General features: G+C 40.9%; 1 protein-coding gene across 2 annotated transcripts in view; it reads left to right on the top strand.

Moving 5' to 3' along the window:
• Positions 1-10656, top strand: part of LOC117355505 (protein lifeguard 1-like) — a 52111-nt gene extending 41455 nt beyond the window's left edge. Inside the window, exons 10-11 of one of the 2 annotated variants that reach the window (XM_033934179.1) lie at positions 1490-1537; positions 10204-10655. In XM_033934179.1, the coding sequence (XP_033790070.1) occupies positions 1490-1537; positions 10204-10353 (198 nt within the window). In that variant the 3' untranslated portion in view covers positions 10354-10655. Of the gene's footprint in view, positions 1-1489; positions 1538-10203 lie in introns of both variants that reach the window. The other variant, XM_033934180.1, reaches the window with a different exon arrangement.
• The last annotated feature ends 3834 nt before the right edge of the window (positions 10657-14490 follow it).

Below are 14490 nucleotides of genomic sequence, written 5' to 3' on the forward strand. Positions count from 1 at the left end.
CGGCCCCGAAGCCCTTTAAATCTCTATGGGCTTCGGGGCCATTAGCGCAGCACAGCCGATAGCGCAGCTTCATAAAAGAAGCCCTATATCTTATGAATTCACTATTGGAATTTATTATCTTATCCAAGTTTTAGGAATGTACGATTTAAGCCAATTTTCCAATCCTCTTTTCATTTCATAGGTCACTCTTTTTGATCATCACTCCCTATGGCGATAAGAACTTTGTATATTTTTGACTGTTATAAGAAAACAGTTTAAACCTTTTTTATTTAAGAAAATATTTTGTCTTTATTTGCATTACATTTATATTTTGAAACGTTGTTAAACTTCCTAGATATATGACCTGCTGTCCTCTTAATGTGATCCATTTAGAACTTATATGGTAATTAGTAAAATATAGGCGACTGTAACTGCAAGCAGCATTTAGTCTCGGCTCTGGGTTTGCCAACATCAATCCAAGACATTCTAATAGCTGCAATAAAACTATCCACTAAGCATACATATGTTTGCAAATGGTAACAATCCTGCCTTGTGCTCAACTACCACCATACTTCAGTGTTGTTATCATTTACATAATCTTAGACCCCAGATTTATTTATTATTATTATTATTTTTTTTTTTTGCATTTATAGCAAAAGTGGTTTACATTAAGGTACTCAAGCATTTTTCCCTGTTTGTCCTGGTGGGCTCACACTCTATCTAACATACCTGGGGCAAAGGGGGATTAAGTGACTTGTCCAGGGTCACAAGGAGCAGGGTGATGAGGCTGTATCTCTAACCACTGTGCCACACACTCCCCACATGTCTTCCATCAGCGTGCATCTCAGTTCCCTCTCCACCAATCATGTTCCAGTTTATAGTTGTCCAGCTTCTCTGTGTCAAACTACAATCACAAGAAGCCCCCTGTTCCATGGGACTGTGTGCCTCACTCAGTCCTGCTTGTTGACTGAAGTATGTATTTTTGTTCCCTGTAAAGGTGCTTCCTATAGATAGTAGGATTGCTCAAGAACACAATCCCTCCCACCGCCTCATGGATTCCCAGAATATTTTGTTCTATGGAATTAACTGAAGAGCTGAGAATAATGCAGCATGTGGGATGAACTGCACATGCTCAGAATGTTACACACATTTCTGAGCTCTGGGAGAAAAGTGGCATCCTGGCAACATGTAATGATGTCGCTCATTTATGGGTAGGACCAGTGTTAGACATGCTGGCGTCCAGGACAGATATTATGAAGAGGGTTTCTAAAGACCACTCATAGGCTATGCCTTCTTCATATTCAAGTAAGCATGGGGGCAGAGGGCAGTTACTTTGTTTGCACAGCCCAGCTGATCAGAAAACATCTATTACAAAGGGGCAATAATGCATTTTAGGTTCTTGTTTTTAATGATAATTTTATTTGAATACACATTGCAGGTGTCTGCTTTAGTGCTTTGTACTATTTTAATCCCTCTACCTCTGATACTCTTTTTCTCTTTTTCCTTGCAGTGGCTGCAGATAGTTTATGCTTCCCTGGGAGTGCTCATCTTTGCCGTGGTAAGCGTTTCCATCTTGTTACTCTTCATGATCTTAAAAAAGAACAGTGCTTCCTAGTCACCTTCCTGCCCATTGTTGCATCATATCATGCTCTTCCCCAATGCCTCTGTTCATCAGAGTCTCTTCCCTGCCTTTCCACCTTCCTCCTCTCACAGACCTTCTGATGCAGCTGGGTCAGGCTCTCCCCTTCCCCATCTACCTTTTTAAAGACGCCTTTGAAAATTAGCCATTTAGTCTTCCAACCAATTTTACTTTTTCTCTCTAATTTTATTGAAGTAATTTTAACTTCCCTTTCCTTCTGTATCTCCCTTATATGTCTCTTTAACTTTTAAATAATTTGTAGTTCTTATCCCTCTCTTCCCTTATGTTCTTAGTTTTGTTACGTTTGTTAATAGTCTTGTCAGCTTAAAAATCCTCAAAAATATGTGAAACACACTAAATCCTTATAAGCTTGGCTACCATACAAGATCAAGTGTCCAAACTGGAACTATTGGAGAATTATCATAAGGATCTCAAGCGCTCACAGCTAAAAGCTCGATTTATTTTTCAAGCTAATAACCAAAAGGTGAGCTATCATTGGTCCCATAAATTCTCCTATTTTAAATTCTTCTTTTTTTATCTACAAACTTTTTATACATAAATATATTTTTTTATAAAGTGTAATATAAATCCTATTTTGCTTCATACACGTTGCATTACGATACTTCTTCAGTATACTGGTTTTGATTAATAAATAGCACTCTCTCATTCAAGATTGTATTTAAAGAGTACTTAGCTTCATGACGACGGAAGATCTCCGTTTCGCTCATTATTTTTTATATAAGAGCTTCATCAGGAAAAACACCAGCATTACCGCTGTAAATGAAACAAAACAGCACTTAAACTCCAAATGCATAAAATATTTTACTATAAATACTGATATTAAATGCTTGCATTAAAGAAAGCTATATGGTGATCCTTCCGGTAACACTTTTAAATGTTCTACTGCTTTTCAAACGTTCCAAGGAACTCTTTATCGTTTTAAAGCCCCTCCAAAGCCTTTTTTTCGCTGTTCATAGTCAGCTAGTGTCAACACACTAACCTTATGTTTTTACTACCATTTTTATCACTTTTACATCATCTATAGATTTATTTCAATGCTTATTTCCAAACACATAAAGCAAGGGTATATTATAATCAAAAGTTAAGCCTACTCACCATCTTTGCTTAAGTTAACTGAATAATAAAGTTAACATGCAGAAAGACTGCAAATCACAGAGGCACAAAGTGCCTGTCGGTATTTCTCGCCGTCTTCAAGAACACCCAGTGCAACTCTAGTTTTTAAAAGATGTGAGGGCGTCTGATGTCACATCCGGTTCCACCTACTTTATGGCTACACTGTGTCGTTCCAGCAAATGTGTTAATCAACATTTTTTTTTTTATATATAAAATGGAAGTTTTTTAGAATATAGGTCACCAACCATAGAAATGAACAAAAGATTTTACTAAAGCAAACTCAAAGAACTTTGGCTAAGTTTAATGTTGCTTATTTTCATCTTTAAACGCAGCACAAAAAGTTCTTAAATTGGCTTCTCAAAGTAGTTTTAAATATTTTTCAGTTAGCTTAAACCTAAGCCCACATCCGATCCTTACTCAAAAAAAGACCTGCCAGTTAATAGCTATATTTAAACCTTGCGGATGTAAACAGTGTAGGCGGTCAATCCATCTTTGTTCAGATTGTAGCAGTTTTTTCCCCCTATCCCCTCCTCTTACAGACGCCGGTATTCTGTCTATAATCATACATTTTAATTCCTCAAAAGTATGATGATGTTCTAAACAATGAGCTACAAGTGGAGCTTCTTTTCTTTTAAGTTTTAGACAAGATTTGTGCTCTGCCATTCGTATATTAAACTGCCTGGTGGTTTTGCCAATATAAATTTTTTGGCAAGGGCATATAATTAAGTAAACCACAAAATCTGATTTACAAGTAGTGGTATATTTTAACTCATATTGTCTCTGATCTAGAGGATTCACGAAAACCCTGCCCTGGATATTTAAAGGGCAAACTTGACATTTGCCGCAACTTGAGTGAGACCCAGTCTTATTACCAGTATCTATTGTTACTAAATCTGGTTGCAATCTCAAATATTCTTTTAAATTGCGTGACCTGGAGTATGTTAAACATAATTTTGAATTTTCGAAACACAAATTGTTTTGAACTATCCTCCAATGATTATGAACAATCTCTGCTATATGTTCAGATTCCGCATTGTATCTTAGCACAAACGTTTGACATTCTTCAATATGCTCCAAATTGCTGTCTTCCCCTATATGGTATCTTTTTTGAAAACTATCACTAGTAGAGGGTTGTAATAACCATTCTTGGTGATTACACTTAGCTCTACGGTATGATTTTTTTAAAGTCTTTTCAGGATACCCTTTATGTCTTAAGTTTTTTGCTAACTTATTAGCTGAAGACTTAAAGTCAGTTGTGTGGGTACAAATGCGTCTAAAACGCAAAAATTGAGCTAACGGTAAACTATTCTTAAGAGGAATAGGGTGACAGCTGTCATAATGAAGCAGGCTGGAGGTATCTGTAGGTTTGATATACAGTTTAGTTTCTAAATGATCATCCCTGACGCTAACCCATGTGTCCAAAAAGTTGATACCTTCAGTGGATTGGTTTTTGGTAAATTGAATATTGGTATCATTAGTATTCAACCACTCGGTAAACTCAGATAATTGGGTAGTTGAACCTTGCCAGATCATAAAAACATTGTCGATGTACCTCTTCCAGCCTGCAATGTATTGACTCCACTGGTGACTTATTAAAAAGGTTTCTTCATAATGTTTCATGTACAGACAGGCAATGGACGGGGCGCACGTAGCGCCCATCGCTACCCCTTTTATCTGCAGATACAAATCTGTGCCGTCTGTAAAAAAATTTTTTGTTAACGCCAATTCTAACAGTGCCATAATAAATGCAGTCGGACTTTGATGAGGTCGACTTCGAGAATGAAGTGCCTCGTATGCAATTTCTAGGCAATTGTTCTGGGGTAATGACGTATAGAGTGATACTATATCCAAAGTCACAAGCGTTATAGGTTTGTCAGCTAGCTCAATAGTTTGTAGCCATAACAAAAACTGACTCGTATTCTTAATGTAAGAGCTACTTGTCATCACTATAGGTTTCAAAAAATGATCCGCATATGTAGAGAGAGGCTCTAGAATAGAATTAATAGAAGAAATAATTGGTCTCCCAGGAGGTTTGTGCAGTCTCTTATGTATTTTTGGAATTAGATATATCCATGGGATAGCACTATGATCTTTATTCAAAAACTGAAATTCTTTTTTTGTAACATACCCTTCGTCAAAACCCTCTTGTGTCAGAGTCAATATTTGAGCTTTCAACTGTGCAGTTGGATCTACATCAAGCAAAGTATATGTGGTACTGTCAGATAGTTGTTTCTTCAGTGAAAGCTCAAATATTCTATGCTTCCCCCATGGCTTTCTCAATAACAGACTATGGACTTTTCTTCCAGGAACTTGTCCAAACCTTTCTTAAAACCAGCTACGCTATCCGCTCTGACCACATCCTCTGGCAATGCGTTTCAGAGCTTAATTATTCTCTGAGTGAAAAAAAATCCTCCTATTGGTTTTAAAAGTATTTATTTGTAACTTAATCGAGGGTCCCCTAGTCTTTGTCATTTTTGACAGAGTGAAAAATCGATCCACAGAAAGTGTTCTAGGGGTAGATTGAGGATATCTTGAACCTTCACTGCTTTTTGAGGGTAATTTTATAACGAGGTGCCTAGGGGGTCCAATATTTAGCGCTATGTAGATGGTCAGGAATGGCTCCCGGACGTCTAAATAACACGTAGCAGGCTATTCACCAATATTCAGTGAGGGATGCTGAATATTCCAGTCTCTGGATTGGCCAGTGAGCAGCTGTGTTGGGCAATGTAACTGGTCACCAATATTCAGCAGCTTGCCAGCTACGTTCAGCGGCCAAAGACAAATGCCTAGAAGCATGGCATACCTTTGGCCGTTGAGAGCCATTCCTGACCATCTGAATATTGACATAGCCAGCTAAGTCTCAGTCAGCCAAAAATAGACTGGAAATTCCATGCCTGTGGCTGGCTATGGCGCCAACATTGAATTTCCGGTATTACTGCGGACTGCAGGAGATCACTGGCAATTTCAGTCCGCAGTCTGAATATGAGCCAGGAGCAGCTTTAATTGCATATAAATTCAGCGTTTTATGAAAAAGATTTAGAAAATTACTTCCTGTGTACTTTTTTTTTCTCTTGGTACAGAGCCCTCAGAGAAAGAGTACCAGTAGATTTTGCAAATTCTATCCGATTCCAAGGAACGATTGATTGGCCCATTAAGCATCAGTTTTCTGTCCAGTTTCACAAACATCACAAGTTGCAGCATTCTTGTCATCTGCTTTTATTTGAAACAGGTTTTTTTTTTAATTGAACATCCAATTCAAAATATCATTCAACATATACGTGCCAGTATTCAATAGTATGCTTTATTCTATAACAACCTCCCAGAGAGTTTTGGCATTACCCTTGGCATTATAAATAAAGGAAGCATATCAACAAATAAATACTGGAGGGTAAAACAACTATAGGCCTGTTTTACAAAGCCGCGCTAGGCGCTACAGCGTGGTAATGGCCCCGAAGCCCATAGAGATTTTAAGGGCTTCAGGGCTGTTACCGCGCGGCTTTGTAAAACAGGCCCTATGAGACAAACATAACAGTGCAAAAATACAAAAAGTGCATGAATACAATCATAGAACCTCTACCTATCCAAAAGACTACAAATACTCAATTAATTAAATGTGATACCTTTTGTAACTGTTCTACATTGAGTGTTATAACTATGAAAACACTGACAAAATTATTGAACTATAAAAGTCTCCTGACAAAATCTTAAAACATACACCCCCTATTTCTATCTAGCCTAGTCCCCTCATTACCCCAAAACAAAACTGTATGATACATAATTCTCATCCTGCACCAAAAAAGATTTGGACTCTCAAAACCTCTCGTAACAATAAGTTTATGTGCCCAATTCTTCTGTCCCCATATGTACATTACATTACATTAGTATCTTCTATTCCGTCGCTACCTTTCAGTTCATGGTGGATTACAAAAGATTTGTTCTGGGCATACCCAGAGAAATTACAAGATAGATAGTTAGCAGAAGTGGTAAGTTCCGGGGATATATTGACAAATTCCAGGGATCGTTTGACAAATTTCTTAAATAACTTGGCTTTTAATCATTTCCTGAAGGTTTTGTACTTGGGCGTCGTGGTCAGCAGGTTGGAGAGGTGGTGGTCTAGTTTTGCTGCACCAAACTATGAGCTTGAATGTAACTTTTCCATATTAACCAACATTTCTTTCCTATATGGACTTATGTCATCTGCTCTTAAAGCAATCATGGGTAAACAAACCCACCACCCATTTCCCCTTTGTTATCCCCCAAATATTGCCTGATCATAGAAACCCCCTTCCCCCAGCATGGGTTTGTCAGGCAAGTAGGGTTTTAGTCTTCCATCAAGGAATTCAAAGTTGGCTCAAATAATGACGTGGCCTGAAAAAAATAGCTTCAGTAGTCCTGACAGCTGCTTTTCTTCTTTTGTTTTGTCATAATATAGCAGGACGTAAAACTCCTAGAATGGCTTTGGTATCTTTGCAAAGGCCAATTTCAGAGGGAGGGGTAAATTTTCCTAATTTTTATAGGTATCATCAAGCCTATATTTTGCGCCAAGGTATGTATTGGGTCCTTCCAGAGCTCATGGAAAAACTTCCAGATTGGCTGTGGTTAGAATGGTAACTTATGTCTCCATTACGCTTTTGCCATGTGCTCAGTATCAAATTGCCTAGTTATAGTAAAGATAACAGAATATTAGCTGACTAGTCTTTAAGCCCGTTACATTAACGGGTGCTAGAGTAGATGTCTGTATGTATGGTGTGTTGTTTTTTTTATTTGTCTCTTTCCCTGGACGCTGTCTGTCTGTCATTCTTTGTGTCTGTGTCTCTCCCAGGTCCCCTGTCTGTGCGTCTTTCTTTCTGTCTGTCTCCCTGCCCCCCCTGCTTGCCAAAGCAGCCCCCTTTCACCTCTCCCCCTGTTGTGCAATGCCTGCCTGCTTCGTGGCCCCCCTTCTGTTCCTCCCTCCCCCCGATTGCTGTCTGCCCCCAGCACAACTCTCCCCCCAAAGCAGCCCCCTTTCCCCCTGTTGTGCAATGCCTGCCTGCTTCATGGCCCCCCATCTGTTGCTCCCCCCGATTGCTGTCTGGCCCCAGCACACCCCTTCCCCCAAAGCAGCCCTCTTTCCTGCCTGCTCCATAGCCCTTCTTTTTCGCTTCCCCTCCCGTTCTTCCCCTCCCTCCATCCACCCATGGTTGCTGCCGCCGCTGCCGCTCCTGTTCAAAGTGGCCTGCTTAGGTTCACGAACGGCTGTAGTGAACCTCACAGGCCACTCTCCATATGGTAGCATGTTTCCTCTGACGCAATCGTGTCAGAGGGAATGTGCTCCATGTGGAGAGCGGCCTGCGAGGTTCACTACAGTCGGCCGCAAACCTCAGCAGGCCGCTTCAAACAGGAGCAGCAGCAGTTGATGCGGGAGGGGGGACTCATGGACGTGTTCCCTACTGCTGCCACCAGCGCTGCTCCGCACCCCCTTCATCTTGTCCTCTGTCCGACTCGGGCAGCCGCGGTCGACATCCGCCTTGGGGGGGAGGAAGAGAGAGAGAGCGGAGACTGGCGGCGACGGCAAAGTTAGTGTAAGGGAGATGCTGTGTCTTTCAACAGGGAGCAGGACAGAGCATAAGCCGCGCATGCGCACTTCCTATGTGTCGCTACAGCTCACGGAAAACCGGCGCACACTTAGGAAGTGCGCATGCGCGGCCTAGCGTTTTATTATATTAGATACTTGGAAAACATTACGGTATGTAAGTAATTTAACAACTATTCCAATTCATAAATCTACAAATCAATCTATATGGCTGAATTTCAAGATTCAAATTGGCGGAGAAAGGCTTGCCTGGAAGCATTGGATGATAGCAGGAATACGTTTATTAGAAGATGTTATCTCTAATGGTAAAATGCTTGAATTTTCATAGTTGCAACATAAATATGGCCTTAATAAATCAGAAAGTTTTAGATGGTTGCAACTGAAGCATGCCATCAGGCAGGGTTCCCTGAATGGAAAAACCTTAATAATCAATATAGTATAGAATTCTTATGCTTTCAGGTGGACTTCTTGGGTCACCAGGCCGCTCAGTGGTATAAATTACTAACTGGATTTATTTTAAAAAAACAAAACCAAACACGGGTCTGAGGGACATTTGGAGCATTGAGATTAAGCATCAAATTACTGCATCTCAATTTGGACTTGGAGGATGAGATGTACAGTGTCGGCATCTATGAGACAAACTTGGTTTTTTCTGTTACATAGAGCATTATGGACCCCTGTTCGGTTGCAAAAATTGGATAGCTCTAAGTCTAATAAATGTTGGCACTGTCATCTTGAAGAAGGGACTTTAGATCATTTATTATTCTATTGTCCACTTATTATGAATTTTTGGAAATCAATTTGGGACCAAATTAATTGTTTGTTGGACAACCCAGTGGCATTGTCATATGTTACTGTGCTATTTGGTATGGCAATGAGAGCAAAAAATCAGATTTCTACAAATAATAACAAATTATTACTCCTAATGACTGGTGTTGCCATTCAATAAATAAGGTATAATTGGAAAAACTGGAGTAGGTTAAATTATAATTTCTGGTGGAATTCCTTATGTCATGTTTATAAAATGGAGAGTTATTGCAATACAGCGTGGATGTTTCGGGAAATTTCAAGATGTGTGGGAGCCATTAACAAAGTATTGTACTGAGTAGATGTTATTGTTTCCCTTAAATTTACAAGTTCAATGGTAAGTGGGGGGGGGGGTAATTTTATAATTACATATTGTATATGATATTTGATTACAGGATAGGAATGGGTGGGAAGGATGGGTGATAAGGGTATATTATTTGTATCATTGATGATTATTAAGTGATAAATTTATTGTTAATTTGTTTGGACATATTGTCACACTTATTGTAAGTCTGAAAATGAATAAAGAATTTAAAAATAACAAAACAAAACAAAAAAAATATAGCAGGAGGATCATATTTGTCTTAACTCTGGTGCCTGGCGTGCACTTTCAAACACTGATAGTTCTCCCCTTCCATGTACAAAATTTTATACATTTGAATTAATGTGATCACCAGTCAGGAACTGACTCCCTAGCGATTCACTGCATGTGGGGAAGTTTTTTGCAGTTGATGTTAGCAAAGGATGTAGCAAGGGAAAAATGTTTGTTGCAGTTTCATTTTTTTATGCATATAATTTCATATTGGTGTTTATTTAGTGCTTTCTATAATGAAAGGAAACCACACAAAATGGAAAGGCCCATCCTAACAACAATATCATCATCATGATCTCCTGATGATCAGATGATATTAATCCTCCCTGCATCCAAAACGCCCAAGTGTACAAGTTAGACCCTGCACTTGAATCTTAGACAGATGGAGGCTAAAGAGCATTTGCTGTTCATATTACTCAAGTAAAAATTCAATTCTAATGTAGGGCTTGTGTTTTCCCATTTGTTCTTCTCTTCTGCAAGTACTTGGTGGTGGACACACAGCTCATGCTTGGAGGGAAACATCGCTACAGCATAGACCTGGAAGAATATGTCTTTGGAGCACTAAACCTGTACCTGGATATTATAAACCTATTTGTCTTCATCCTACAACTAATAGGACTTGCGCGCTAGATGATATATTAGGATTGGACACTAGTTGTCTAATTTTATGCACTGAAGAATACTGCTGAATGTCAGAAAAGATTGGGGGGAGCTGTCCTTTTCTACTCATGTATGAGAGAAGTCATTGCACTGTATGCAGAGAAAAAATAAAGAATTTAGAAGCAAAAACTAATAGTTGCCTATTTTCCATAGCCAGAGGAAGAGCTTTACATTTTCGAGAAGAGTTCATCTGCAGTAATCATCATCAGCCTTCTACTCGTACATAATTCACTTCACCTTCGTGTTGGGGGCTAGCTATAGGAAAGGGTGCTGACAAGGTCTCAGCCTAACCAACCAACTTCTTAAATTCTGAATGTTATTTTGCCACTGTAGCTGAAACGAGTATCTTATTTTGTTAAGTACCAATTTGCAGAAACGAAATTCTGTTTTGACATTTTCAGATCATTGATTAAAAACCATCTCCATGTCTAAACTAATCTAAACCTTGGGTTTGTATACCGCGCCATCTCCGCAAGCGCAGAGCTCGGCACGGTTTACAGAGTTAAGAGGAAAGGAACTACAATGAAAGGATATAGGAGAGGGACTAAGAAGATAGAGAGGGACAGGATACTAGATACTAGAGAATGGGAGGTGATTAGATTTTTGAAAAGAGCCAAGTTTTGCTTCTTGGTTGGGCTAACTTTTCCAGCAATGCAAAAAAAATAGCCATTCTAGATTTCAGATAGCGAATCCCGTCTTCCTTTAAGCTAGTTAGAAACATCCCCCCCAAAAAAAATCTCTCTCGCTGGTTGATAAAACATCCCACAAGTTTTGAAAACAAGTGGGAGCAGAAAAGTACAATGTCTGGTGAACAACTGACAATATTTTATAGCATATCTGCTGTTGTATAGGTAACCAATGTAGAGATCTTAGAACTGGAGTGATATGTTCAATCCTAGGGATACCCACTATTAGTGTAGCAGCTGAGTTCATCAGAAGCTGTAAAGGTCTAGGTATTTTTCTGTTCCTGGATGTCTCACAATAACAAATTCAAATAACTAAAGAGGGATTTAAACCTGGGACCCTTGGTTTAAAGATTAATGCACTAGGCTGCTCCTTTATTCAGCAGGGATATCTGTGAGATCATTCTACTATGAATGTTGCCAGACATTCTTGTCAGGGCCGGCGTGGGGGGAGGAAAACAGGGCTGTTGCCCTGGGCCTCACGGCTACAAGGGGTCCCTGACTGCCTGGTGAGGTGAGCTTCCTTCCCTGTCACTTGCTGCCCTCTCTCTCATCACCGCTATGGCATTACGCAAACAAATCTAGCCTGTGCCACAGGGTCCTAAAGCTGTCTGTGCCTCTGCTGGCTGGCTTCCTCCCTCTTCCCTCCACAAAAGTTGCATCATGAGAGGTGCGCACAGTGTTAGGGCCCTGTAGAATGGGTTAGCTTTGTTTGCATATTGCGGTGGCAGGGAGAGGGAAAGCAAGTGAACAACAGGCAGGGAATGGTGGGAAGCTGGCAACGGCATGCGTAGGGTTAGAGCCCTGCAACACAGGTGACAGGCAGGGACTTGTGCTCCCAATTCCTACAGGTACTCCAGAAGGAAGGAACCAGGAAAGAGGCTTCGATGAGTGACTAGGAGGAAGAAGGGGAGAGAATGGGACAATAGTAGGATGAGGGGAAGAGAGATGGAATCATGCGGCATGATGGGGGAAAGAAAAAAAAGAGTGGGGCAGGAGTACTGGGGGAGGGACAGATGGGGTAATGCTGGGGGATGAGAGACAAAAGGGAATGTTAGATGGAGAAGAAATAGAGAAGATGCTGGTGGGTATATAAGAGAGTCAGAGGAGATCCTGGATGGTTGTATTGGAGAAGATGGGGGAAGAGAGAAGAGATTATGAATGGAAGGGGGAAAAAGGGTCAACACTGAATGTAAATGGAGAAAAGGGGGGAACGGTGGATGGAAGGGGAAAGAGAGAAGGTAAGATGGTTGGAAGGGAGAGAGGAGATGGTGCTGGATGGAATAGGAGGAGAGACATTAGATGGAAGAGAGGACACAGTTAATGTAAAGTCTGAAAAATATGAGGCAGGAGGAAGGTGAATGGGAGAGCCAGGATGAGGGAAAGAGACAGAACCTTTAGGAAGATATAGTAAAAAGAAGGAAATTGAAGGATGGGTAGTAATAATGAAATCTAGATAGAGAGGCAGAAAAATAAATGGAAGAAATTGAAAGGAAAAGATCAGTACTGGAGAGGGATGTAATGGAGGAAATGAAGACAGGAGAAGAGAAAAAAAATGGCAAATGGATAGGAAACCCTGGCAATTCAGAGAAGAGAGAGAAAGGCAGAAATCAGAGACTGGAATCAACATGATTAAAAAAATTAAATGACCAGACCATACAGGTAGAAAAAAAGAATTTTATTTTTAATTTAAGATAGTATACAACAATAAATAGAGAAAACCTGATGGTAACTATCAATTATATATAATTTTTTTTGCAAAACCATCGGTATAAATCAAAATGACACTGAAGGTACTTATTTAACTTTTTTCTCTTTATTTAGACAAAATGGAACTCTTAAGAAGCTAGACACTACACCACCACAGTGTTCGATGGAAAATATAAAAATAGCAGCATGTGGGGGTGGGGGGGGTGGAGGTCAAGGAAGAGAGGGGATCAGGGGACTCCCCTTTAATTTCTGCCTGGGCACCTCAATGTCTAAAACTGGACCTGGTCCTTGCCCCTGTTTTATTGTTGTGCATGTTAGATGTTCCACTTTATAAAATGGCTGTTCATACTGGATGTCCATCTCATGTATTTTAGAACAGAAATCATGACATATTTCCTGTTGGAAAATACATATAAGGTGGATTTGGACATTATGAGCTCTCTATTCTGACTTGGATGTCCTTTTGAAAATGCCCCTCTATATGATATAGGAGTCAAAGAAACTAATAAAGGTGAATCAAACATAGCTTGCAGATGAGACCTGGGTTGCAAGGGTCTGCTGACAAGATCAGAATTTATCCTGATGAAGTCTGTACTTAAATACTGTATATACTTGAATATAAACCAAGATTTCTGGGTCAGAAAAATCACCCAAAAATGGGGATCTCGGTTAATATTCAAGCCACCACCTGACCACATGGTACAGCTGTCCTCTTCCTGAACTACAGGGGTGTCCTCCCCTCCCAGTCACTATCCACAATACATGTACTGTCCCCAGAGCTGCTATCCACATACATGCCCCCACCCCTTAGTCACTGATCCCCATATACCCATTGTTTCTGATGCAGCAGATTCGCTGATCTCCATGCACCCCCCAGAGCCGCTGACCTCCATACACTCGTGGATTATGCTGCCGCCGATCTGTTGTATGTTGAACTGGGTGTGGCCTTGAGCATCTGCGCATGATCAAGGCCTGCTGATTCTCGCCTTCTCAGAGAATCTCGAAGGGGGCAGGAGCTGGCAGATCTTGAGCATTCGCAGATGCTCAAGGCCCCACCCGGTTCAACATACAGTGGATTGGCAGCAGCAGCACCACCAACGGGTTTTTGGAGGTCAGTGACTCAGAGGGTGGGGGCATGCATTGTGGATAGCAGCTCCGGTGTGTGTGTTGTGGATAGCGGCGTCCCCCTCACCCCCATAGGCAGGATAGTGACCGGTGCTCTGATGACCGGCGCCAAGAACCTCTTCCGGGCAGCAGCACTGTTCTCAATTCACTACTCTTGGTGTTGGGACTTCCTCTGTGCTGGGTCCTGTTTCTGTGGAAACAAGAAGTAGACAGGACCCAGCAGAGAGGGAGGCCCGAAGCCAAGAGTAGTAAATTGTGAAGGCAGCGTTGGAGGGTGAGAGAAGACCAGGGAAGGGAAGGGAGAGGAGACAAAAGAGAGATGCCAGACAGAAAGGATGGAGAGAAAGGAAGGGGAGGAAGAGATGCCAGGGCATGAGGGGAAGGAAGGAAAGGAGACACAGATGCTAGACTAGGGAGAAAGGAGATACCAAAGCATGGAAGGGGAGGGAAAGGTGGAAGAGAAGGAGAGGAGAAAGATGCCAGGGCATGGGAGGGAAGGAGACTGAGATGCTAAACTTTGAGGGAGGGAGGGAGAGGGAAGGGAAGGGTGGGAAGGAAGGAAAGGAGAAGGAAGAGATATCAGCACATG

This window comes from Geotrypetes seraphini, chromosome 2 (assembly GCF_902459505.1).
Source record: "Geotrypetes seraphini chromosome 2, aGeoSer1.1, whole genome shotgun sequence".
NCBI lineage: Eukaryota > Metazoa > Chordata > Amphibia > Gymnophiona > Dermophiidae > Geotrypetes > Geotrypetes seraphini.